Genomic DNA, 27,561 nt, shown 5'->3' with positions numbered 1-27,561 from the left:
AAAAAGTTATGCTTTATTGTAAGTATCATTAACTTGGCAGGGAATTCAGCATTTGGCTGTAACTACAACAAAAAAAGTGAGAAATGGGGGTTTTTAATGACATTGAATCCCAGAAGAATGACAACCTATGCTGTGTGCCTGTTTTAACTTCCTGTGAAAGGAAAAATGGGGACCGAAAAATATTATAATGAAAAATATTTGCTTGTTTGGAAAAATAGAAAAGTTAAAAAAAAAAAAATCTTGTCCTTAATGCAGGATTTCAAAAGCTAGGAAAAAAGTATTGATTTTTTTCTCTTACTTTTTTTTTGAACTCTGTTGGTAATTAATGGAAAAAATAATGCAGGGGGATAAAATGATGCTGGAGCAGACACATTTTTAAAACACGGAAAAGGAGAGCCCTTATATTGATTTTCGAGCAAGGATTTAATCCTAGAGTCCTTCTAGAGGCAAACTCTAATGAGGGCCCTGCAGGACCCAGGCCTTGTAACTGCATTTATAGATGTTTCCTTAGGCCTGGCTGCTTTTGATGCTGTAGAGGTGGCCTATGGGAAAATAATGTGTATGTGGAATATTAATCAACCTGACCGCAACAACCTGTATTGCACATAGAAATTGTATTTCTAATTTAATGAGCTGGCAGCTGGCATTGATTGTGCACATAGAACCTATCTGTGTGTAGATTTACTATTGCCTGAAATAAGTTTCTTGCAAAGGGGCGCGCGTGCGTGTGTGTTTGTAGGTACCTGTGTGTGCTGGGGGTGAGAGAAGGTTTTTACAGCCAAAAGACCTTTCAGTTTTTTTTTCTTGTTCCATGCTTCTGAACGAGATGAATTTCTTTCTGCTTTACACATAGATCCTGCCGACGGTGAGAGAAGATTCTGGCTTCTTCTCCTGCCATGCTATCAATTCTTATGGGGAGGATCGTGGCATAATTCAGCTCACAGTGCAAGGTAGGACATCACGGCATAAGGAGAACACCACAGCAGTTCAGGACAGTAGCTGAGTGCTGCGTCCGCACACCTGTGTGGGCTCAGATCACTCTGTAATGCTTTCAGGTTCTTGGAAAATTCTACATGGGTATGAGGTTGATGCTAAAGCGATATTGCTCAGTGCCCTCAAACACAGCAGACAGAGCTCGTAAAGAAATTAAGTCACATGCTCAGGAGTGGAAGTGGAGTCGTGTCCCCTCTTCAATTTTAGGAATCTGCGAGCAATCAGAATGAAAAGGGAAGTTTGACCTTTGAGACCAGAATATTTTCTGAGCTACGCATTCCAGGCTGGAATACTAGCATTGAAAGCCTGCAGATTTGGCCCAGTTCTGGAACTGTGATGAAAACCAGAATTTTGGGAAAGGTGGAATGTGTCATCCCTAAACGTGATTAGGGAAAAAAAAATGCTCCCTGATGTAAAGCATCCGTCGTTGTCGAGGGCAGGCCCTTCTGAGTCCTCAGCAGTCCGCTCCGCTCCACGCCTGCCCGTTGTAACTGACCCCGGGTGTTTCTGCTGCTCACACAGAGCCCCCAGACCCTCCCGAAATCGAGATCAAGGACGTGAAAGCGCGCACCATCACCCTCAGGTGGACGATGGGGTTCGATGGCAACAGCCCCATCACGGGCTACGATATCGAGTGCAAAAATAAATCAGGTAAGGCCTTTATTTCCTCCAGCTCCAGCCTCTTCACTTGCCCTCTGAGTTCTCTCCTCTTTGCTTCATTTTTGTCTGTGAGCGCAACCTCGGTTCAGGGAAGCTCAGCGGGCACGCTTTGCCCCAGTGGGTCTCTTCTTCCCAAAGCACGTCCACGTACCTTTCCTCTTGGGGGGTGGGGTTTTGAGTTGGCACCTGCTCCGTGGGCTCTGCTGCGTCCTGTCCTTCTGAGCTAGCCCTGTGCGGCCGGACTTCCCTGCTTCCTGCCATCTGCCTCGGCCTTCTTGCCGCCGCTGGCACAAGGACAGCTGCTGGTGGACCCGGGTCAGCGCTGTTACTCTTTCCACCTCCTCTTGCTTCCCTTCGCTTCCCATTTTTCCCAGTCGGGTGACTGCCAGATGCTGGGCTCGGGTCCCTGAGCTTCCTCTGGGTGGGTGTCTCATGATGAGCATCTCATGGGGGGTGGCTGCCTGGAATGGGAGGGTGAGTGTCCCCTCCTCCCCCCATCGTTTGTGCAAAGGGAGGGAAACCGCTCCTGGGTGGGACCCGGCACTGAGTCTGCAGTGGCCTCCTTGAAATGCCATAAGGGACAGGCCAGTGGCACTTACTCCTGCATCCCAGGAGCATGCCTGTGGTTCCTGGCATCCGGCCAACTCACGGAGAGCCCATAAATCAAGCAGACTTGTCTGCCAGGGCCCCACAGGTGTGTCCGTTCGGCATCTTCGAGTGAAGATGCCAGCGCCAATTTGAACTTTATGGTCCATCAAGCTGAGGGTAGCATACCACAGCTGTGACCTCTGGTCAGAATTTTTACTCGGTCTCATAAAAGATACGTGCAATTAGAGCGTTGTGAAGGGTTAATAAAATTCTTAGAGACCACCAAGTAGCCTTAATTTGCACTTTCTGGGACACAGATTACACTGTCATGAGCCATTTAGTGTCTTTGGAGCTGAAGCTGTATAAAAAATTAAGCTCAAGGCAGCTTGAAAGGCAGGTTGAGAGTGAGGAAATATTTTATTAAGAGCATGACAGACAATGCTCCTATTGAGCTGGAAAATGATATAAAATGGGGTAATAAAGGAATGCTAAGGGCTGGGTATTTAGGAGTTGAGGAAAGCAATATTTGAAGATAAAAAGAAGATATATTAAAAAAACAAGAATGGTGGTTTTAGAAATGATATTTCAAACTTGCCATAACTAGCTGGGTTGGAAATGGATGTGAGACAAGATGGGGGAGCTTCGCAGGTTGCCTTCAGAGTTGCAGCTAAGGCCCAGAAGTGAGGTGGCATGGGCACAGACCTGCGAGTGTGTCAAAGGGAAGCTCTCGAGAGGCACAGCAGCGCCGAGCCACAGCCTCGATGGACACGTGAGTCTGGCCAGGGCCAGCGCCAGGCTCGGGCAGGAGAGGCACAGTGGCCTGGACAAGCAAGTGAGCCAGCGCTGACTCACACCCGCCATCAGTCACAGACCTGAAGAAGGGGTTGCCAAAGGGCCAACAGAAAGGAAGGATGGACTTGTTTGAGTTTCCAAGGAACAAGCTCAGGGAGGAGCCAGAGAGTTACGGGATCTGGGTTTTGAAGTACATCAAACACTTCTTCACTGCTGTAGGCACGTTCTACTGAAGGGTGGCCTAGAAATGGATGGTGGCCGTGAGAATTCAGGAAAAGTGCCGAGAGCTTCAGGGAAAAAACCTAAGACCCCAGTTTCTCCTCCATCAGGAGAGCGCTGGAAGATGAACGTTGTTTCAAAGGGCTACAAAATGAACAGGATGGGAAGCGGATTTGGCCCAATGGATTGGGCGTCCGCCTACCACATGGGAGGTCCAGGGTTCAAGCCCAGGGCCTCCTAACCCCTGTGATGAGCTGGCCCACGCGCAGTGCTGATGCGCACAAGGAGTGCCCTGCCACGCAGGGGAGTCCCCCACGTAGGGAAGCCCCGTGCACAAGGAGTGTGCCCTGTAAGGAGAGCCGCCCAGTGCAAAAAAAGTGCAGCCTGCCCAGGAGTGGCGCCGCACACACGGAGAGCTGACACAGCAAGATGACACAACAAAACGAGACACAGATTCTGGGTGCCGCTGACACAAGCAGACACAGAAGAACACACAGCAAATGGACTCAGAGAGCAGACAACTGGGGGGGGAGGGGCGGGGAAGGGGAGAGAAATAAATAAAAAATAAATCTAAAAAAAAAACCAATAAAATGACCGAGATGAACTTTGCAGGCAAGCGACCCAACATCAAAGCATAGAAGCCAGGGGGCCAGGGGCACGAAGAGTCTACTGCCACTGAGCGACAGCTGACAGTGATGGGAAAGAATGTGCTGTCAGCTCTAACCTGGATACATGGACCAGAGACAGAACAATCCCTGACTACAGAAAGGGAAGCTGCCTGAAGCCCTCGGATGCCCCAGCAGGCAACCCAGCCTGTTCCACAGAAATGTCCTGCAGTTCCACGGTCATGGGCAAAGATGTCCACGTGCCAAGTAGGAGTGCTTCCAACTTTATGGGTCAAATATAGCTAAGGACTGCCCTCTGATAAAAGGACTATAATGGCATAATAGAGCACTTGCTAGAAATTTACTACTGGGTGAGCCCATGATTTGCATTATAACAGACTTGAATAGTTTTCATAGCTACATTAAGCCAAGCACTTTGGGAAGCATCTCAAATGAAGAGTCCCTAGTAAAACAAATGGTCTCCATGTACCAGGGTTACTTAAAACAGACCACAGCCTTAGGTGACTATGGGTGTGCAAAGATACCTTAAATTACTTATTTGCAGCATCTGTTTAAAGAATGTCAATCCTTTAAATTTATGCATAAAAAAATTCACGATCCAGGAATTCAAGTATCACAGAGAAAGAAAATGTGCTACAACCATGGCTTGAGGCAGTCAACAGGATAAGGGAATAATCATTCCACTGCCCATCTCCACTTGAAAGGAGGAGCCACACCCAGGAGGTCAAGAAAAGGGAAGGGAAAATGCAAAAGGGGTAGGAGGAAGACTTTGGAGCCATATTTTCTCATTCTGAAGGTGTGGAGCCGAATTAAATTCCTCCAAAGAATCCCAATTCTGGAACGTTCAGTCACAGAACCGGGGACACTCCAGCCCGGGACACTCCAGCCCCATCTGAACTCCCAGGCTGCCCTGAGGACAGCAGCTTCGCCCTTTCCCACTGAGCCTTCAGCACACAGCACTGAGCGGGCACCCACAGCAAACCCAGATACTGTCCATCAGGTGGGTGGACAGGTGAAAAGTGGAGAACAGAGGCCCCTTCTTGACCAGGTCCTTGGGTATTGGGCATCCGAACCCTTCAGTACCACCATCAGCTATTCCTGCGAGTCTGTAAATGAAATGAAGACTTTGACCCAATTAGGCAATTCTGTGAGGCTGCTTAATTAGATACTGAGGGCCTCGCAGGAGAGCCTCGTAGGAGCAGTGTTTTCTCTTCAGTGTTGGGGAGCCTCTTGACTTGGTGGTTACAAAGCAGTTTAGACTGAGTGAGCATCTCGAAAAGCCACAGGAAGCTACTGTTACACTTCGTACCCAGTAAGGATCAGAAGTTGTTTTAACATAAAAGTCAAATACCTTCTATTTTCCTTGATTTAAAAAGGTGGTATTAAAGATAACAAAATTCTTGTATGCAGCACATCTATAAAAAGATTCCCAGGCGACTGAATATATATGGGTGCGTACTATATGAAGTGAGGAAGAAGAGGAAAAGAAAGGGGGGGGCTAATTCACCCCAAACACAAAATGAACCCTGTCTCTTAGTTTATTTGCTTAAAGTGCCACCCACTGTGCCATCTCCCTGCCCTTGGTGGAGGGCTGATTGCCCAAAGCTGGAGTAGAGTTGTCAATATGCAAGGAAAGGGCCGATTAATGCCAATTCAAAGGCACTTGATTGCTTCCACCACTCTCTCATGTCTGTGGACTAATTAAAGGCACATCTGTGTGTGATGAAGAGCTGGGGAGCCATATATTCTTCCACCCATGACAACAGAAGGAAGCCAGCAGATCACACACATAGAACTGAGGTTCTCTTTTGAAAGGGACTGAATTTCATCTTCAAGCATATTTCCCCTTTCAACCGCACGTATTGAGTTATTGAGTGGGAACCCCTTCATAAAGTTTGCAGTCCTTAATACTCAAGGAGACATCTTGCAAATCCCTTTGTAATTATGGCTATTCCTAGGGTGTAACTTCCCCATCGCTATTCCTCCAAGGAGAACAGCTCCAATGGCTGGTGAATTTCATAAAGAATAACAGCCCCTTCCCTTGCATAAGGTTTTGCATTGTATAAAATGCTTGCCCATTAGTCACCTTGCCTGAGCTTCACAAAAATCTAACCAATTCACACGCAGCAGGTGTTCTGAGGATCACTTTACATCTTGGGGAGGTCACAGCTGGGAAACTGCTTGGCCTGACCTGGCACGCAGGACTGCAGGCTCCCCGCATATGGGCTGTCCCTCACTGTGGAGCAGCCTGGTGCCTGCATGTCCACAAGGCATTTCTACCTGCTGGTGAGACTCCAGGGCCTCAGCGAGGGCTGCTAAGCCAGGGTGCCATGGGTTTGCTGCTGGTCCTTCCAGCTTCGGGCCACAGCTGGTTCCCTCACTGCTGTTGCCCTTCTGCCTTAATTGGGACCTGGCTGCTTCGACCTCAAAGGACTGTGGCAAGCATCCCTCAAGGCCAACCACCCTCTGGCCAGAAGTTTCCCCTAGACCTTCCCTGAACTGTGCAATGTTGACCACCTCATCCTTAGAGCCCATTTCCCGGGTTAGATCCTGGTATCGTAGACTCCTGCGACTGCCACTAACAAAGTACGTCAAACCAGCGACCTGAAACAAAAGAAATGTATTGTCTCATGGTTCCGGAGGCTGGAAGTCCAGAACCAAGACGTCTGAAGGGCCAGGCTCCCCTGCAGTCCGTAGGGAAGATCTGTTCCCCCTCTGCCCCCTGGCGGCTGGTGGTGGCCGGCAAGCCTCAACCTCTGCCTCCATCACATGGCTGCCTCTGTGTCCATCTGTGTCTCCTGCTCCTCTAAGGACAACAATCCTATTGAATAAAGAGTCCAACCTCCTCTTACCTTATTATATTTGCAATGATCTTATTCCCAAGTAAGGCCACATTCGCAGATACTTGAGGTTAGGACTTTAACATATTTGGGGGTGAGGGAAAGGCACGGTTCCATCCATGACACTGGTCTACACACGAGGTCATCATGCCTCCAGATAAAGCAGATAGATGCCCTCATAGACCATCCCCCTTGCTCTCCCACAGGTACCATTGTGAGTAATTATGTACTTCTCTCTTTGAATGTTGGATTCATATATGGCACCACCACTGCAGCAGAAGCTCCTTGGGCACCCTGTGTCAGTTAGGTCTATTTGTGCCCAGGTGATTTCCCCAACACCTAGCAAAGCTACCATATAGTAGACCTTTGTATATACCTGGCGAATATTCCTTACAAAGATAATACATTTAAAACCATTGTTTCACACACAGTAAACTTTTAATAAATGGTAGCTTTTATTATTGCTCAAGCATGCATGGAAATGCTTCTACATAAAATGCCTCTAGAACCATTTGTGTTGTTTAAACTTCTCCTGCATCATTGAAGAATCCTCAGTATCTACCAGCTCTCCCAGATAAGTTTCCCAGTGGCAGGAATGTTTCTGATTTTGTGTAGTGAATCCCTAACAGCTAGCATAGTGCTTGTCATGTAATGAGTGATCAGAAAACATTTGTCGTATTGAATTTACATGAACCTGAAACCTAAGAATCAATTTTATTTCCAATAGCTTCTTCAAATGTATAAGTCAGTTATGCCCTACATAACCCAAAGCTCCTTGTCTACGAAACTGGGTATGAGGGATATTTCTTTCCACCTTTCATACTTCTCTCCAACCAGAAACAGGGCCAAGCTTGTGGCTAAGATATTTATTCAACCCTGGAGCCAGACAGTTTAAGGGTTGGGATGGGCCCCAGAAGAACCAGGGGGAAAGCTCAGGGACAAGCAGGCCCATGACCTGGGGTCTCTAGGACCCTGGGGCTCTTTCAGGCTAGTAATAGGTAATAGGTACACTCGCTGCTGTAAGAGGCATGTAAGTCAGCCTTTCTAGGTATTCATTGTTCTTCAGTAACTTTCAGACTGCAGAAAAATTGCAACCATATTTTAAGTGAATGTAATTTATAGGCTGGGTGCACAGAAGAGTGATCTTGAAGTATCAGCTTAAATATCACAACTCTGCCTTTGGCCAGCTATGATGGTCAGGAAGTTCATATCCTTCCTGTACCAAAAGAGGCCTTTCCTGCATCCAGTGGCCTAGACCTTGATGGCGAGAACAAACCAAGCGACACCCTTTCATTTCATTTGATGACTCTCCTTGCTTTTGTCTTTGCCAGAAAAAAATAAAATATTCCAAGTCTTTACTTTATCTCTGTTGCCATCCTCTCACTCTAGCCAGGCCCAGTGGCAATACCAGGTATCATCTGACCCAGTACCACAAGGTTATGACTTCCCTCATTCTGAACATTGTACTTCTCTTCCAAAAGCCCATGATTCCCTAAAGACCAATGCCTCCTCCTCTAATAGACACCTAGAAGCACTTTAACATCCCTTCCAGTCTCTTGCCCTTTGTGACCTCCAGTTCACCAGTCTGTGGTTTCCTGAATTCACTTCCTTCCCTGCAGGGAATTCGCCCTGCACGTCCCCATGCCCATTATTCCATGCTTCTCTTTTGGGCAGTGTCTCTTTCATCACTGAGTGGGTATCAGCACACAGGCGAGCTCTCTCATATCCTAGAAGGTAACTATCCATTTCCAGAGATACAAACTCTCTAATGCAGGTAGAAGGTATTGTCTTCCAACCCCTTCTCCTCCCTTGGACTTCCATTCCCCATGTCAACCATATTATCCTTGGTGCAAAAAGACAGCTCAAGGTCCTTGGAGAAGGAGCTGTGATTTCACTGCTTCATCCTTACAATGACTGTTCTCTGAAAGAGATGTTATAGTAATCCAATCCAATACAGAAAGCAGTCCAAAAATCTAGCTCTGCACCTACTTCCTCCATGAAGGCCAGGAGACCTGTCATAAATTCCCACAAAAATTTCATTTCTTATCCTTCCTGTTTGTATCTTTCCCTAAACACTCTCCTTCATGCTTTCAGCTTCAGGTTCTAGGACCTTCAAGCATACATACATTTCTGTTTGTGATTTACTCCTATGAGGTTTCTCTGTTTTGTATATGATATATTCTTCCTGTCTATATTTATATTTCAGTTTGTAATTTCATCCTACCAAGTCTCAGGAACTCTGTGTGATTGTTTTTAATATCCAGTGTTATATTCTCCACACACATTGTTTGTAAACCATGGCCTGCTGTTTGCACACCAGCAACTGAGATCAATAGTAGGCATTTTCTGTCCTTCTCCTAACTCTTTCCTTCTGGGCATTCACCTCCTCTTTCCATGTCCTATCTGCCAGTGTTTATGGGATTAACTAGACTTTCTTCTCCTTCTTGATTTACAGTTCTTTTCAAATCCTTCAGTATAACATATTCTTTGTCTCTTGACCTTTGGCTAAAAAATAAGTCTTATGGTGTTTTAAACCATCTTCTAGAAATCTTGATCACTGATATCATCTTTCTCCTTCAAAGTACAGTCATTGCAAGGATGAAGCAGTGACATCACAGCTCCTTCTCCAAAGACCTTGAGCTCCCTGTCCAAGACTTCCTGCCCTGGTCACTCCCATTTGGGCTGTGACTTGAACTGGCACACAGAGGAGGCAGCCAGTAGACATCAGTAAGCCTCTTCAGGTATACTCTCAGACACATCCCTCAGTAAATGTGGCACAGATCTTCAATGTCCCTGTCAGTTCCAGAAACTTCCCTAGGGCCCTGGGCAGCCACTAATTACTACAAGTTTCTTCCTCCTTCTAGGGTTAGTTAGCATATTTCTCCGCATCTACGGCACCTGGGGTTCCTCCTTGTTGTCCCAGACATCTTCTCCAGAAGCTCTGACTTTCTCTTTGTTAGACAAGTCTCATATTTATTTCATTCCATTATACAAAATTTCCTCCCCTTTTTTGTCCTTCGTTAAATCACTTTCTTCCCTTTAATCTTATTTTTCTCAGCATCTTCTTTTTCTTCTTCATGTTCTTTCTCGTTCAATCTTCTTGACTCAAACATTGCCACTTTTCCTCTTAAAAGGAATATTAACTTGTCAGTTTACATTATGCCTTCGAGCCATAAATCTTTTTCTAAACGTTATCAAAATTGTCTTGCATTTATGGTTACCTCCAGCAAAGCAATCCCCTAAACTTTCAGACAATTACTAGGAGTGTGTTTTTGTTGGCTAGGCTGCAGTGACAAGTCCTCACAATGGGCTGACTGAAACAACAGAAATGTATTGGCTCATGGTTTCAGAGGCTAGACGCCCAAGTTCAAGGCACTGAAGGCAGTGCTTCTTCCTTGAAGTCTGCAGCATTCTGGTGCTGGTTTGCCACAGTCTTTGAGGTTCCTTTGCTTGCATCTGTGTCTCCCATCAACTGGCACGTTCTCCCTCCTGTGTCTGCCCTTCCAGTTTACTTCCAGCTTCTTCTGACTTCTCTTACCGTGGCTTTCTCTCCATAAGGCTTTCAGGAATACGGCTTAAGGCCCGCTCCGAGTCGGTTGAGCCATACCCAAATGGGGTCTTAGAAGACCCTACCCACAACGGAGTCCATGCCCTGACTCCCCGTAACATAGTTAAAGCTAATATTTACAAATGGTTTCACACCGCAGGAACATTGATTAAAATTAAGAGTATGTCCTTTTGAGGGTATATAATTCCATCTGCTGCAGGGTGGAGAGGAGAGTGGGACCATTCTCAGGACTCAGAGGTCTGTGGATTTGCCATTTTTATTCAACTGTTGAACACGCATTTATTATTTTTCTACTATGTGCTAGTCCTGGAGAAATGACATTAAAGAAGGAGGGCGTGGTCCCTTCCCTCTTCGGGTTTAGAATCCAGCAAAAAGTACAGAAGGTCCACAAAACCCTCAGAAGTGTGATGGGCACCTTGGACAATGGCTCTGGGGCCCTGGGAGCTTTGTCTCTGCCCCCTTTCTCAAGGGGCTCTTTGTTTTTCCCTAACCTGAGCCACCTCTTGACCACCAGCCCTCGATCAGCCACTGCCCAGGCTCTTTCTGAAATAAAAGCCATTTGCTGATATTCTCATTCTTGGCTGAAGGCCTAAAATCACGGGGCACAAATTGTCACAGATGGAATGACAGCTCTTCATACTAGGTAAAAATAAAGTGCTCTGGGTAAAAAACTGCCTATGGTTGAAAAATAATTCTTCCACCAAAGGATTTGAGACTACGTGATTTCAAAAATGATTAATAAAATGGAGAACTATATTTGCTAAGCAATGTTGGCATAAGAGACTGAGGTTAGTTTGTAAATAATTTATTTTTATGACTCTTTTTGGAGGGAAGAAAGGATCTGATGTGACCAGGGGTTTTGTTGATGTTCAAACACCTTTTAGAATCAGAGATTATTTTTGGCAGGTGGATGGGATGTCCAAACCATGGTTCCGTTTATTATCACATACAACGAGTGTTTAGAAGTAGCTGCTTTCCACTCGCTGGCATGAGCTTCTGCTGCTTGTGTTTTGCCTCCATAAGCACACCTGCCCAGCGGCTCTGTGAATCCTCAGGTGCCCCTCCCTCCACTCAGCTCATCTGCTGCCCTTTGTTCCCGCGGCGTGAACAACGACCGTGTGACATCCTGTCCCCTCTGATGGCCCACTCCGCCTCCTAATTGAGCCCATTGCCTTAAGAATGCCATTCGAGTTATGCATATTTTTTCTTTCTAGCCTTCTTACTTAAAAAAAAAAAAATTCCAATTGTGAACTTTACAAAGGCAGAGGAAAAAAACTCACATCTCTATCTCTTCTTTTTTGAAAAACAAAACCCCAAAGACTCCTGGGATTCTGCTCAGAGAACCAAAGATGTTTCCCCTCAGCTGAACTCGGCCACCATCATTGATATCCACCCTTCCTCCACCTACAGCATCCGCATGTACGCCAAGAACCGGATCGGCAAGAGCGAGCCCAGCAACGAGCTCACCATCACGGCGGACGAGGCAGGTGCGCCGAGCGGGGGCGGGCGGCTCCGGGGGGCGCGCGGCCGCGCTGGGCCCGGCCACTTAAAGGCCGCCGCGGACCTTGGCTCGCCCCGGGTGGAGGGCTTTGATGACTGTTCTCCATAGTTCCGTGCCCTGTAAAAATCGCAGCCCGTGTTCGGCCTCCTACCTTGAAGGCACTGCTCTTCAAATAGGATTTAGTTCAAGGTCCCCATCTCCCGGACTTCAAAGAAAGGCGTGTGGGACTCACGATCCAGTGAGATCCAAAGCGCCGGCTTCTTTTTACGATTCCTTTGTTTGGATGCAGGGACTCCAGATTCACAGGGAGCCGTGTGTCTTATTTCCTGAAGTCAGGTGGGGGGCAAAATAAGGGACCAGGAGGAGACAAGAACCTTCTCTGCCTGGAAATTGGGGTGTGGGCTGGTAATTATGTCTCTGCAATAGAAATGTCAATACTTTTATAATAAACTTTATGGCTCTTTTTCCTCTTACAAAGGAATTCATATTCAGGGTTGAAACCTAGAAGATAGAGAAAGCCACACTGAGGAAGGCCAGACAGCTCCCCTATTCTACCACCCACGGCCCACCTCTGACTATCGGGGTAGAGTCTACTACATCACTCTTGCAATCTGTCCCAACACTTATGCCCATGTGCGTGTGCACCCATGCACACCCGCGCACACATGCCCACAAATACGTGCACACACATACACGCACACACAACCATGAGTTGTCACTCTTGGTTGTTGGAAATGATGTCCGCCGGTGTGTTAGGGCCCTGAGGACTCAGACGATGGTATCTAATGAATCCTGATTGTCCTACCACGTTCTGGCAGGAGGGGGGGTGCAAGCTGCCCTGGGGCTTCTCTAAGGAAGGTCAGGATTGTGGCTTGGCTCATCTCTTGGGAGGGGGGGCATGTCCATCCTCCAAACCTGGCTTCTCTTTCCTGCCCATCATGGGAGCTAATCAGCCACTGCCTTCTGCGGTGAAACTGGGAGGCCATAGTCTCGGGTCACTATCTCTCTGTCACCAAGGTGACCGCAATCGTGATCCCCAGGTGGAATGAGCACTAACTGCAGATTTAGCTTTGCTTTGGAGTCGCCTTGGACGTTCTTCCAAACCACTAGCTTCTCTCCCATCCTCATTAATAGTGCTCCAGGTATATCCCCTAAAAGTAAAAGCTATAATTTGTAATGATATCTTCCACCATTTATTTCACAAATCCCATATTGTAAAACAAAGCAATGCTCTCAATTGTCCGTTATTATAAACACCACTGTAATGGACAGCCCAGCGGCACATCCTTTGGCATTTCCAAGATTATTTTCTCATGTTAAACTCCAAGAAGTAGCATGGCTGAATCAGAGAAAAAGCAAAATGTTAAGTCTTTTGAGATGTAGAGCTAATACTGCCCTTGAGGAAATACATTAAATTTTACAGTTCTCCCTGAAATGCAGAGGAGTGCCCATTTCTCAACATTGGGCACATCAATTCTTGAAAATTATATTCCAAGGTAGGTGATAGGGCATAAAGCTTAAGTGCCTTAGGGTGAACCCATTTGTGGTACTTGGATATTCTTTGCATCACTTCTCATCTGCAAAATGGACAACATGCTCCCTCTCTTCTCCTTTCCTCAAAGGTATTTGATAATTGAAAGAAATTCCAAGGTCTACTAGTTCTTTGCATGAATATGCTTCTGTAAAAAAAAAAAAGGAGCCTTATTTAAATATTTTTTTAAATAACCCTCTAGCCTCCTGGAATTTCATTGCATTGGATATGAAGGAAGAATAAGCAGTCCCCATCATTCTACACACAATGTCATCTCCAGCTCCTTCAGCCTGCCCCTCCTTCCCTTGTCACCCCTTCCCCGCCCGGCCCCATCCTGACATCCTTCTCGGGGTAACTGCATTTTCTCCAGCTGTGTGTTTGGATGCTGCTTCCCTGATGGCCCTGGTTTGCTGCTGTTGTTGCTTCTTATTTCGTTTCCTCTTGGACCTCTGGGGCTGCGGGCCATTGCCATGGCAGCATTAGTCTCCCCAGCCAGGCGGCCAGGTGAGCAGGCGCTGCGGGAGCCGGGCTGCAGGGCAGTGGCCCAGCAGATCCGCGGACAGATGCAGAAGCCTCCTCCTAGTTCTGCAGGAGGGCCTGTAGGATTTTACACGGGTGCTGGCCCCTGGCAGCCCCACACAGCCTCTCTCCTTTCACGTTCGGATAAGCCGAAGGAAAGCAGCAGGGCTGAGCACAGTCCAGTTAGGAAGCAGAATCTGTCTTGGCCTGGATGCATAAGTATGCATGACTGAAATAAAAAAGTCATTTTCCCGTGGGTGGCTCACGTGGTCCAGACTGCAGCGACCACCAGAGAAATCCTAATGAGAACCGCCGGCAGAGGCCCTCGGTGGCGACTGCCCCTTCCTGTCAGGGATGCCCAAAAGCACATCTTTCAGGATCTGTAGCCCTCTAGAGGTGATCTTTTCCCAGCCCTACTGCCTCCTCTCCCCAAAACAGAGAGGTCACTTCTCAAGCAGTGTGAATCCTCCAATGGAAACTTCTGGAAGCCATAGACTATTAGTTTTATAACAGTATATTTACAGTGGTTGCAATAATGAGCTCTGTGTGTATGTGTTTGCAAATGCAAAATATAGCGGGTTATACCCACACTAAAATGTTGAAGGGCTTCACCAAAAAAAAAGAAAAGAGAGAAAGGGAAAGGGTGGGGCTGCATGGGAAGGAGGAGTGATAACTCCCTCCCGTCAGAGCTCTGAGCCCTCAGCCTGAGATGGTGGAACCCAATCTCTATTCCAAATGGAGCGTGGCCCAGGCCACAGTCTGGCTGGGGTCTCCCTAGTATTTTGCAAGTCTTTTGAAATTGGTGTCATTTTGGTTAAACGTGGAAATTTCATCTCAAAATCTAAACTTTGAGTTCCTCTTGAGTTCCTGTTCGGCCACTGACAGCTGGAGCTAAGCAGCTGCCTCTTTTAGGCTGGCCCTGGATGCCCAGTGACTCCTATGCTTTCATTTAGCAGTCAGCAAACTACAGCCCACGTGACAAATCTGCAGCCCTCCTGCTGAATATACTTTTTACCATCTGTAAAGGACTCTTATTTATTTTTTCATTATTTATTTATTTATTTTTTATGCCCAAACTTGCTTTTTTTTTAATTGAAGTGTATCATTCGTACATGAACATGCATAAACAATAGGTGTATAGTAAAGATTGTGAACTTACAAAGTAAACATACATAACATCACACAGGGGCCACATACATCTCCCTTCCACCAACACTTTGCATTGTTGTGAAACATTTGTTACAAACTATGCAAGAGCATTGTCAAAATATAACTACCAAGTGTAGTCCTTATCTTACATTTGGTGCATTTTCCCCCCAATCCACACTATTTTTTTAATGTATTTTTGTTACAGATGTTGTGAGTTTGCAAAACAATCATATAGATGTGTAGATTTCCCATAGAACACCACACCATGGTGGAACATTTATTAAGGATTTTGTTTGTTTGTTTGTTTGTTTTAAGATTTATTTATTTATTTATTTATTTAATTCCCCTCCCCTCCCCCGGTTGTCTGTTTTCTGTGTCTTTTTGCTGCGTCTTGTTTCTCTGTCCGCTTCTGTTGTCGTTAGCGGCACGGGAAGTGTAGGCGGCGCCATTCCTGGGCAGGCTGCTCCCTCCTTCGTGCTGGGCGGCTCTCCCCATGGGCGCACTCCTTGCGCATGGGGCTCCCCTTTGCGGGGGACACCCCTGTGTGGCAGGGCACTCCCTGCGCGCATCAGCACTGCGCATGGCCAGCTCCACACGGGTCAAGGAGGCCCGGGGCCTGAACCGCGGACCTCCCATGTGGTAGACGGACGCCCTAACCACTGGGCCAAAGTCCGTTTCCCATTTATTAAGGATTATGAGATAATATCATCAGACATTATCACCAATCATAGTCCATAGCACGCGTTTGGCACACTTTTTACATACACCTCCATTATCGGCTCTTTTGAAAAGAAGAAGAAACCACACCTGGCCCACAAAGCCTAAAGTATTTACTACCCGGGTCTTTACAGAAGAAGTCTGAGGAGCCCAAACTTAGGTCTTGCCACCATGGGCATTGGCGATTTGAGTCCACTGCAAAGCTTAACGAAGAAGGAACTGTTGTCATTAACACGCCATCCCTATCTCATGTTGGGAAGTAACACTGGTCCAACTCGGCCCCACTGAATTTATTTTTATGTAAAAGTGCGTGAACACATCATCATTCTGCTGGAAACCGCTTGACCTCAGAGAACAGCCACGTAGCAGCTGCCTAGCGCTCTCTTCTCGGCTCCCCTCATGACCCTTAGCCCCCCAAAATGGAGAAGTCGAGAGAGTAAGTGGAGACATGTCAGAGTTGTGACGCTCAGCTCTTAATATACGAGAAGTGCTCCTGCCTCTCTGCCGCTAATCGGCAGGTCGCATCCCCAGCTGATGCTCACCGAAGACCAGCTTCCCCGTTAGCAGCTGCGCCCTGAAGGTCAGGTGTCCCTCGGTGCCTGGTGACCGAGTGTGGGGTGGCTGACCCATCCAGTGCTTTCACAGGGAAGCTGTCCATGGGAAGTGGAAGTTCAATTAGGAAGGGACCTCACTGAAAGCCACTGAGTTTGCAGCGACACCTCAGAGCACGGAAGCTCAGGATTAAGGAAGGGTCACGGCGTGGAGTTGTTGAGGTTCCCATTTGATCTGTCACTAAGTAAACAGCTGTCTCATCCTCTCTCCTCACGTTCCGAGGTGGCAGCTCTAATGTAGAGGCTCAGTTTCCTGCAGACTGACCTGGTGGCTGAGGGGGAGAGGACTGAAGAAAAAAGGCCTTTAAAAGTAAACACATTCACAATCTGCATACCCGGGCTGAGCGTGACATCAACGGTACCACCCGACCGTAGAGGGAGGTACACGGCCAGTCCGGGGAGGACGAGGCGCGCCCACTTTCAGTCATCTGGCTCCATACTTTGTGGTCACCTTTTTCCAACTTCTGTTTGGAGAGGCTTTAGAGGTTCAGCCTCGTGATGCCTGGCTTCCTTCTACTGCTCGTTTGTGAAGGCCCTCTCACTGGTCACTCTTCTGTCTGGAATGCTCTCCCCCACCACCTTGACCTCGCTCAAGTCGTGGCTCACAAAGTGTCTTCTCAATGAATCCTATCCTGAGTGCCCCATTTAAAACCCAACCCACTGCCTACTCCTGGGGGGCACCTGCCCCCCACCCCCTTAAGGCTCTCCTTTTTAGATGTAGCGTCAGTCACCTTCAGACCTACCATCTGATTGATAATTTTGTCTGTGGCTTATTTTAAGACCCCCCACTGGGATACAAACCCCACAAGGCGTCGACAGCTGCCTGCTGTGTTCATTGCTGTAGCCCAGGAGCGTGCCTGGTGGATTGCTCAATAAAGAGTATTTCATGAATTTGGCCTTTTCCCCATCTAAGAGTCACCTCTTCTTTGCTTTATTTTGCTTCTCATTTTTTTTAAAAATAGACACAGTCTTGGTCTCCTCTGCCCGACAGAGACCTTGCCTCTCACCCACTTGACTTCTCCAGAGGTGAACAGCGGGATGTGGGCTCCTGCACCTGCCTTTCAGTCATTTTGTTTACCCAGCTCTGTGGCCCAAACCTTGCCTGGCTTGGGACCTGGCACGCAGTAGGCTGTTTAAAGTCCCCGATAAGGAAACCAGAGATAGAAATTTGGCTGTGATTCCCAGCGGGGCGATGCAGTCCAGTTCGGTCAAGGGGAAGCCCCAAGACTCTCACTGAAGCCAGGAGATTATTCCACTGGGCGGCTGAATATTTCGGAAGTGGGGCAGAGCCCTGAGGCTCGAGGTCTGGGGTGTACTGCTTCCGAAGCAGGAGGGAGAGGACAGTCAGTTGACGTGATAAGGAAGCAAGGGCTAACCGGGGCGCTTCGGCCTGTTGTAACCGAGTCACATCTGGGTGGCTTGAAACAACAGCAGTTTATTCTCTCACAGCTCTGGAGGCCAGACAGACAAAACCAAGGTGTCGGCCAGCGGAGGAGAATCCTTCCTGGCCTCCCCTGGCTTCCGAAGGGTGGCCGTCCGTTCTTGGCATTCGTGGGCTTATAGCTGCGTCATCCCAGCCCTGCCGCTGTGGCCACACGTCCTTTCCCGACTCCTCTCTCCGTGGCTGTGTCTCTTCCTCTTCTCCTAAGGACACCAGTCTCTTGGCCTAAGAGCCCGCCCTGCTCCAGTGTGGCCTCTTCTTAGCTAAGCCCCTCTGCAAGGACCCTATTTCCAGATAAGGTCCCTGTCACAGGACCAGGGCCTTAGGACTTGAACGTGTCTTCTTAGGGGTGCACGTTCAAACCATGACATCAGGGGAGGGAGCCGATGAGAGGGGCCGTTGGTGATGGAGGAAGGCAGGGCAGCTGGAGCACGGGGCAAGGAGATGTGCCCAGAAGCTGGGCTTGCCAGCTGAGGAGGGGCTACCATCCCCGTATTTTGAGTCAAACAGAATTAGTAAAATTTACCTTGTCTGGCAAAAGTATTGGAAACTCTATAGATACAGCCCTCACTTACTACTGTCTTACAGATTCAATAGTTTTTGGCTTCTGTGGACCCAAAGGAATTATTTATTTTGCAAAATTGCATTCATTGTAAATCCTTACCTCTAGGCTTCACCTCCCACAGGAAAAGTTAAATAGTCTAGTTCTAAAAACAGAAACTGTATATAATAGAGCTTTAATCTGAGGGGTATGTAAGTAGATTGTTAAATGTCAGCATCATTTTCAGATTTAGTTAAATAAATTTATATATAATGGCTGATCTTTAATGCTTTTAGCACTGGGAATTCAATCTGCCTTGGACTATAATTTTTACAGAAATTGTCTGTTTGTAATGAAATGAGGACCTATGGGGGAAAAAATGGCTCAGGAACTCAAAGGAGAGCCCTAAAATACATGCTGAAAGAAGACTTTTATTTGTATGTAATTTAAAGTTTCTTTTATAAATAATACTTTGGAAGCTTGGAGTAGAAAATATAGCACACAGTGTGAAAAAAAAAAGCAATCAAAAACCTTCCTCGTTATAATGGGCACAGCTCTGATGCAAATGTGTGAATATGTATAGTATATTATTTTAATGTTCCACTTTGAACTATGACTTTATTTTTTTAAGAGTGGAGAGGTACAAAAGCCAATCAATAAAGGAATTATTAACAAAGCCAAAAAAAAAACAAAAAACAAAGCCCGTCAGTATGGGGAAGCTAAGTCTTGAAGGTGCTGCGGTCTATAAAATGGGCAGGCCTCTCCCTGGAGAGACAGACTGCCTCCTCTTCCCCATTTCTGTAGGGGTCTTTGTGAAATACCAGCCAAATCAACAGCACAAACTGTCCCCAGTTCACGATGGCTGAGAGGACCTCCCAGCAAACCCTGGAAAGAGTTTTGCATAAATCTATACTAGTATTTAAGCAGTGAGGGGGCAGAGGATGGGGCAGCTGGGACAGATCTTGGGGGGCCCTGGCAGGGAATGGGGTTCTAACTCTCTCCTCTTCTCTCTCAGATTCTCTTACACATTTCTAGCTGCTTAATAGACACCGGAATGCTCCCATTTCCCTTCGTTTTTACTTATTAATACATCTCTGCAAGGAAATAAAGGCCAGGACTGTTATCCGTGGCCGTCCCAAGGAGACCACGCTGAGGGCCATACCCCAGGCAGGGCCCGAGGAGGCAGTGCCCACGAGTGGGCTGCTCACTAAATTCGATGTAGCACAACTAAATGAAAATAACCAAGCATCACGATAGCCGTCGGACCTCAAAATAATGTTTCAAGAAATATTTTTGTGGATAAACTGCATGCTTCTTGCCGACCACAGAATTATCAGTGTCAGAGAGAAATCCGTTCCGTGTGTTTTCATGGGGCCTGCAGTGACAGGTTCCGCGTGAAGGGGTCAACCCGGCGAGCAGCAATTAGAGGCAGAGCCACACGACTGTCATAATTAGCTGGCTGCCCAGGATCCCTTGCTTACTGTTTTGAAAATTGACCTCATTGCTAGCAGAGCCATTTTGCATGGAAAATTAATGAATCCAAGAGGCTGCAGCTCCCCCGTTCACCAGCTGTCCCCACGACCTGCTCATTGGAGAAAAGCAGGTTCCGGCTTCAGCATCTACAAATGGTGCTACCCCTTTAAAGCAAGGAGTCGTGCCAGCCTCCAGCCTCGGGTCCTGCTGCCAGGCAGCTATGACAAGCATGCAGATGTGGGCATGAGGGGTGCCTAGGTGGGATTAGACTGAGGCAGGGGCTCACAGGCCTGGGCAGGGAACTCTGAAAGGACAGAGAAGAAAGTTCCAGAGCAAAGGCTTGGAGCTGTCCAGGACAGAGTGCATTTTGGTTCCGGCTCCACGTGGGCGGCATGCGGGGTGGGTGGGGAGTGTGGTGGGAGAGGAGCATGAAGATGGCCGGACGCAGTGGGGAGTCAACACATGGCATGAGATGCTCAAAGTGTGCTGTGCGGCCACCGCCACTTTCAGAGAGTGACAGCAAACTTGAATTAAAGATTTTAGGAACGAAATAGAAAACAATGCCAGGTATAGAGGTTGGGTGGGAGTGGGCGCGAGAGGCCGTGAGAACACCATTGAGTGGCAAGGCAGTCAGGAAAGCTCTCTGGGGGCTGGGCAGGGAAGGGAGTCCTGACTTTCCCCTCTCTCTCCAGTTCTCTTACACATTTCTAGCTGCCAATTCCCTTCAAACTCATATCGCTAAGTTGTAATCATTCCTCTGTTCTGAAAAATTGGGTTCCTCTCCTGGCATCTTTACACCATCATCCTCTTCCAGCCCCATAACACTGACGTCAGAATCAAGGGCCCCTCTTCCTTCCTGGATGTATGGGAAGCCCCAGCAAGACCCATTATCTCCTGGTAGCCACGCAGGCATCCACGCCTCACTCCCATCGCCACTGCGCTCACCCCGTGCTGCTTTGCCTGCACCATGGTGGGGCCCCGTGGGCTAAGCCAGCATCCCAGCCGGTCTGGCACAGAGACACACTGCACACTCTTTTGCCCAGGACACGGCTGTGTTCCCAGCTGGTCACATCCTGAAGCCCACAGCCCTTCTGCTCAAGAGCCCCTCACTCTCCTCGTATTATCTCGCAGAGAAAATGGGGACGGGTCAGGTTCGAACCTGCTTCCTGCAACCTGTAAGCCTTCCTAGGGCTGTTCTCACCTTGCCTCCCTCAACCGTAAGTGCGGCTGAAGCCTCCCTGAGCTTCCTCCTCCTCCCATCTCCAGGCGTTGGCCCCAGTCCCAGCCCCTGCAGCCAGTGCTCTTGATTCCCTCCTCTCCATCTGACTCGGCCAGGACACTGCTTTCTGTCTTTTCTTTGAATTTCTCCTTTTATCTTCCCTCCACTTAAAAACACCCAGTGCTTTTACTTATTGTGCACATTATCCTTAAAACAACCCTATGATATGACTTCTTTTATCCCATTATAGAGAAGGACAGCAAGGCTCAGTGAAGTTAAGTAACCTACAAAAATCTAGTTTAATGAGGGATCGAGCCAGGGTCCAAACTCAGGCAGAAGGATTTAAATGCCCACCAAGTTAACAACTGCAGAGTGGTACTACTCAAATCTTCCTCTTCCTGGACAGAAAGGGGAGCAGCTCTGCCTGGATCTTGCTCTCCCTCCTCCTCCCCTTTAGCGTTACCCTTACTTTCCCTTACAAACTTTACAAATTTAGTGGATACTAAGCCTCACATGTGCTGCTCAACTTCTTACAACTGGGTGTCCCCATGTCCACAGAAAATGGCTCTTCTGTGGCTCAGCAGTGATCCCAAAACGGTCGAATTCAACAACATTTTGTAATCCAAAGGGCTCTCTCCCTTCTAGCTCCTGGGTTGCTTCTGGCTTCTACTTCCCAAAGAAACCTGAGTATGTGCAGCCTTGCATTACTGCTTCTCTCTGGGAGTGGATGCCCAAGTGCTCTGACTATTGCTCGTATTGACTTACAAACGCCTGGTTGACAAAAATGTATTTTATCTCTTAGTTTCACGATAGGCACCCCGTACTTAATAAATTCTAAGATATTGATTGAGTACCACTGGGATGTAATTGGGATTGTCTCTCCATGACTCCCCAACTTATTACACAACTATCGGTGTGAGTTGCACATTTTGTTCCGCTGTCCAATGCTGCTTCTGCCGTCTGTGGCCATAGCCCCTGCTTAACAGGTGGCTTTAACTGGAAGCTGTGGAGAACTAAGGCATCAAAGCATTCAAAGGCAGAATAACACATGTTTTTGCCACAAGTGGTTCTAACAACTGGAGCAACCCCAGTGTCACTCATCACTAGACACAGTTTCCAAGGGAAGAAAAAGGGTCTTCCCTGCCACCACGAACAGAGCTTCAAAAAAGATAGCTGGTTTCATGACTTCTGATTTTACCCCTTAACTCCAGGTTTCTCAAAGCCACTGTGAAGCAAAACACAATGACAGGTTCTCAGGATTGATTTTTCTCAAGACGAAAGAAACACAGGGCAAATTTTGTGTGCAGTGACTCTTCAAACTTGATCTTGCCCACTAATGCTGAAAACGTGGCTTGCTGTGCTAGCTGTGTCTTTGCTAGGGGGTGTCTTTGGGGCTGGCACACTGTCGTGTGGGTTTCAGTCTACTCTGGAACTCATTTCCAACCCGCCTGTGGGTTTTTGGTCTTTACAGCTCCTGATGGCCCACCTCAGGAAGTTCACCTGGAGCCCATCTCATCTCAAAGCATCAGGGTCACCTGGAAGGTAAGCCAAGCCAACGCTGATTCCTGACACTTTTTCCAGTGGGGCAAGCACTGTATTCCTGTTATATGTTATGCGGCCGAGACACTAACATTTCGTGAAACTTTCCTTTTTCTAAATTAGGCTGAGAACCCTTTCCTTAAAATTTAATATTTGTATCCATATTGTGAATCCCTTAACAGCAAGGTCAGTATTTACAAAGAGTGAAGCAGTCAGTATCCTTTTCTTGATCTGAACCTTGATTGAGATCCCAAAGGCTGGTTTCCACACAAATAATGAAACTGATGGCCAGAACTACTCTCTCCAAATTCATCTGAGCAGTAACTTGCTCTAAGTGGTTGCACTAAATGGCAAAGCAAGGCATGGCAGATAGACCACCAAGCTGGCCGAGAGGAGAGGAGGCCTGCCTGGGCTGATAACTACCTGTCCTGGAGAAGGCTCCTTGGTTTCCCTGAATTCAGACTTGCTGCCAGTTAGCCTAGTTTCTTTTGCCAGTGCTTGAAGATGAAAGCAAGCTTGAGCCACAATGGGATCCACTCTGATACTGAATACACTGTTTAGTTTGGCTGCCATGTTTTTCATAGGACAACTTTCTTGAAGGCAGCATTGAGTTGATTGATAATCTGGTGTATGCTCGTCACAAGCCAGCCCTTGCAGCATCACTGTCCCACTGATCTTGAGGTAGTGTGACACTTCCCAGGTGGAGAGACTACTGTGAGATGAGTAACCCCTTCCATGAGCTCCTGGAGTGCTGTTGTTGGGTCAAAACTTCCATAAAGTTGTATTCGCTACTTCAGTTCTGGCTTTCTTTCATTGCATGTGTTTTTTCTGACCTCACTACTCATCCTTTTCCTGTGTTCTCACTTAAAGAAGAAGACCGCAGACTAACACGCGAGGTCTTCAAATCACAAATCTCTCATAAAATTTAAATCCTAATCTCTTGCGCCTGTTTTTTGTTTCTGGTTTTTTCTTTCAGTGTTGGCTCTTTCATAATATGACTTGTGTCTATTTAAAAAAAAAAAGGATTTCCTTTGTTGGGGAGGGTACCACCTTTGGAATCAACACGTTAAAATGCTGTAAGCTCCTTGGTGTCTGCTTTTTTCAACCCCAGCCCATGAGTTGCTTTCCCTGTGGGTAGCATGACAGGCCTGCGTAGCAGCACTGCTGGTGCAGGCTACGGAGTGTGGGAAGGGGTATCACTGGTCTTTGTGAGCACATCTACCGCCTGCGAGCATCACGCTACCGTGTAATAAAAGATTCTCAGCAAGCCGTAACCCCAGACGCATTGCGGCCACTCTACAAACGGAACGCTGACTCACTCTGTCTTGAATTAAAGACTCTGTGAAGTTCCACCCACCAGCCCAATAGATTCTTTTGCGTTTTGCCACTGAAAAAGGCCAGGCATTACTGAGGCCTCTGAAGATTTGGGGCACAGCATGCTAGAGGTGTCTGTCTACAGAGCACTCAGCTCTTATAACCAAACAGTGAAACTCTTGAGGCTTTAAAAGGCTCCTCTGTAGAAAAACAGCAGCCAGGCTTAGTAAATTACAGTTAAATTTCTTCTTTGTGCCAAAAGGATGAACTTTTTTGTGGGCTTTTAAAAGGAATCTTTGCTTCCACTAGATTGCAAACAGACTGTAATAGATTGTTCAGGCAGCAGTGTAATGGATCTCAGGATAGCAGGTTGCTGTTGCATGGCCTGTCAGAATGTGGACAGATACATTGGTGATCTACCTGGCATGGAGATAAGGTCTGTCCATTGACAGATTTGTCCTTTGTTGGCTTCTTTATGTAATGAATTGATTCAAACAAATCGTATGCCATTTTACATGGTCTAGGATATATGTAAAGTACAAGATGTTGCATAAAACATGTCTTCATGTCCTGGAGTAAAAGTTCAAGATAAGCGTCCTGTGTAAGGAGACTAAAGAAAAAAGAGGAAGAAAGAAGGGAGGAAAGGGGAGAAGATGCAGCATTCACCCCAAAGAGGGAGCCTCAGAAGAGCTAGCCATTGTGGAAGTACCAAGAGTAGCATAAAGCCTGGGCTGGGAGCTCATTCAAGTTGCAGGGCAGCTTGCTGATCAGAATTAAAACACTGCTCTTCCAGTGGAGAGCTGGACGTGACATAGAGGAGAGAATAACTCTGGGATGTTGGTGGGTAAACAGCCATTTCAGACTCTCGAACCTCTTAAACATAAGGGACACGTTTGCAGTCTTTCTATGACATCAGAAACAGGTATTAATTTTGTTTAATTATCATTGTACAGACAACACTGTAACAACAACTTCTGATGAGCAAAATAGACAACTTGCCCTTTTTTGGTTATTTCTTTCAACAAATAAGTTTCAAACTTTCGAATTTTTACGTTTGGCCACAGGAAACAGACCAAAACCAAAACAGACCAAAATCTGGAGGTCACTCAAGGTCATTCAACATTGAGGCTGGAGCAGCCCTTTCAAGTTCACTACCATCCACTCTCCCCAGTTATAGCTGTCCAGTCCTATTTCTCGAAGGCTCTAGCCACATTGTGAATCCCCAAAGCAGTATTCATTGTTTTGCTCTTAATGATAGTCCAGTCAGGTCCCGTCGCATGGTGTCCATTTGGTGTTTGTCTCCCCTGCTGTTCTGTGAGCTTCTTAAGAGCCGAGACTGTCTTATTCATCTTCGAATGAATGAATGAATGAATGCAATATGTGAGTAAGGAATAATGAAGCCCATAGTGCAAATATCCCTTATCGCAAAAGCCACTGAAGCATTATGTGTAGAAGCGACCATTCAGAAGACATCCAGCCAATAGGATCTCCAAATTGTGCATTACAACATGGTGCTACTCTACTTCATGACACAGCAAAATAGCCCAGGGTGTACAGTGGTGGACACCCAAAGACACAAACTGCCATCAGTGTGCAATACAGACCAGCCACTTTACCTTCGAGCCTCTACTCTATTTTACTGAAAGAACAGTAATGGTCCAAGGAATGTGTGATAAGTTTAAGGAGTTTACATCATTTAAAATGTAATCCTGTAAGATGTCCAAAGACCAGTTTTTAGAATTCTGTATTATACAAGATGAAGGCTCACAAAGAGCTGTTAAATACTTTTACATAGGCTGAGTGAAATAAAAATGCCTAGCAATGCCTTAGCAGAATCTTAAGAGAGAATGTAAATGGTTTTAAATGAAATAAAGTAAATGATACTAAAGTTGGATTTTCTCACTCATATACAATAACTTGAAAAGCAAAAGGATTTGCCTAAGCAAACATAATTTATTGCATGGTGTTACTGATAACTGCTAAAACTATTGATAATTATTAATATGTAGTTGATAAAAAGTACCTGAAAATCACGAAACAGAAGAATTTTGGGTTCTTAGAAAATTCTGATTGTAATCATTCTCCTAAAGTGTTGTAAAATGCTGAGGGAACAGGTCTCTTTTAACAGTGCCTGCCACCTTCTCTTCTGGTCAGCCTCAGAAACAAATGATTCCATTTTATGCAGATTAAGGACCTGATGACTGCCAGCTATTTGGGTGTGTATTTCATTGCCATAGGCTCTGTCTTCATTTCCCAGGGCTGCTATGACACACACTACGCAGTGGGTTGGCTTAATCCCGAAGAATTGATTGGCTTTGGTTTGAGAGGCCAAAAGTCCAAAATCAAAGTGTCGGGGAGGCCATGCTTTCTCTCAGTCCTGTTGTGTCCTGTCCTGGAGTCCCCAACTTGCATCTCTGTCCCGCCACACGGTGATGTCATCTCTCTCCTCCCCTGGCTTCCTCTTCCTTCGGGCTTCTGCTGGTTTCTAGTTGCCATTGCCTGGCTGCATCTGAATTTCCTCACTTTAGGAGGCCTCCAGTCTTTAAGACCCACCCTGATTCCATTTGGCCACACCTTAACTTATAATAACATCTTCAGAATGTCCTATTTACAAATGGTTCATACTCACAAGAACAGAAATTAAGATGTAAAGCTGTCTTTTGTGGGGAGTATGATTCAGTCCCCAACAGGCACTCCTAAATAAAACTTACAGGATTTGGAACATTTAATTATTATAGATACCTCAAAATATTTATCCAGAGAATGCAATTTAAAACAGTGGGACAAATGATATACTTCCTATTGCTGTGAGGTTTTTTTTTCCCTTTAAATGAAAAGTATTTTTAGAAACTCTCTTGAAAATACGAAATTTTCAATTGTTTAAAAAATGTAGCGCCAAGAATAATTGCCAAACTGATGACTCAAGTTAAAAATCCTTAGAATGATGTTACCACTTTCCTGCCCCTCAGTATCATACCCTCTGGCTGAAAATTTTCTTTACAATAAGCAATATAACAGAAGAAATGTATGATTTCCACAAAATGTTAAATTTGAGTCCTCAGACATTTAATGTAGTCTGAAGGGTACTTTTAACCACAATACCACATCTCTGCAATCGGTAATATTTCCAGCTAATGGAGGGATCATTGCCACCTATTATAGGTTGCAGAGATAATCTCTTAAAATGGGAAAATGGCTTAGTCTGTCATTTAAAAACAAAACTGCCCCATTTGCCATTGACCTTCATAGTAGTAGTTTAATGAGCTGCAGACTCCATGTGACGCCCTCCAGGAAGTAGTGTGACACATTGGAAAGGGCAACCTGAGAGGTACCTTCTAGGCTGATGTTTGTTAGCCATAGTTCCTGGGAAACTGTCTTTCTGAGCCTTCTCCCCGAACCTTGCAGCATTCTGGTGATGACTTGCCAGCAATGACTCTGCCTCTGTCACATGGTGATCTGTCTACTTGGCTTTCTCCTTCCATGTCCAATTTCCTTTGCTATAGGGATCTCACCCATACTGGATTCAGGCCCACCACCTGTCAGCTTGTCCTCACCTTAATTAACAACATCTTCAAAGTCCTATTTACAAATGGGTTCACACCCGCGGGACTAGGGGTTGCGATGTGAGCTTGTCTTTTGTGGAGAGCGTGATTCGGTCCCCACAGTCACTGATGACACTTGAACACCTCTCTCTTAATTCCAAATTGAGTGTCCTTTTTG

The 27,561-nt window shown here is 46.5% G+C and overlaps 1 protein-coding gene across 2 annotated transcripts in view; it reads left to right on the top strand.

Annotated features, from left to right (window-relative positions):
- Positions 1–27,561, top strand: part of DSCAM (DS cell adhesion molecule) — a 791,503-nt gene that overhangs the window by 650,428 nt on the left and 113,514 nt on the right. For both annotated transcript variants that reach the window (XM_071214978.1, XM_071214979.1), the window contains exons 13-16: positions 854–950; positions 1,516–1,644; positions 11,606–11,773; positions 22,460–22,530. In XM_071214978.1, coding sequence (XP_071071079.1) covers positions 854–950; positions 1,516–1,644; positions 11,606–11,773; positions 22,460–22,530 — 465 coding nt within the window. The remainder of the gene's footprint in view (positions 1–853; positions 951–1,515; positions 1,645–11,605; positions 11,774–22,459; positions 22,531–27,561) is intronic.

This window comes from Dasypus novemcinctus, chromosome 4 (assembly GCF_030445035.2).
Source record: "Dasypus novemcinctus isolate mDasNov1 chromosome 4, mDasNov1.1.hap2, whole genome shotgun sequence".
Classification (NCBI taxonomy): Eukaryota; Metazoa; Chordata; class Mammalia; order Cingulata; family Dasypodidae; genus Dasypus; species Dasypus novemcinctus.
This window is presented reverse-complemented; position numbering and strand designations above follow the sequence as displayed.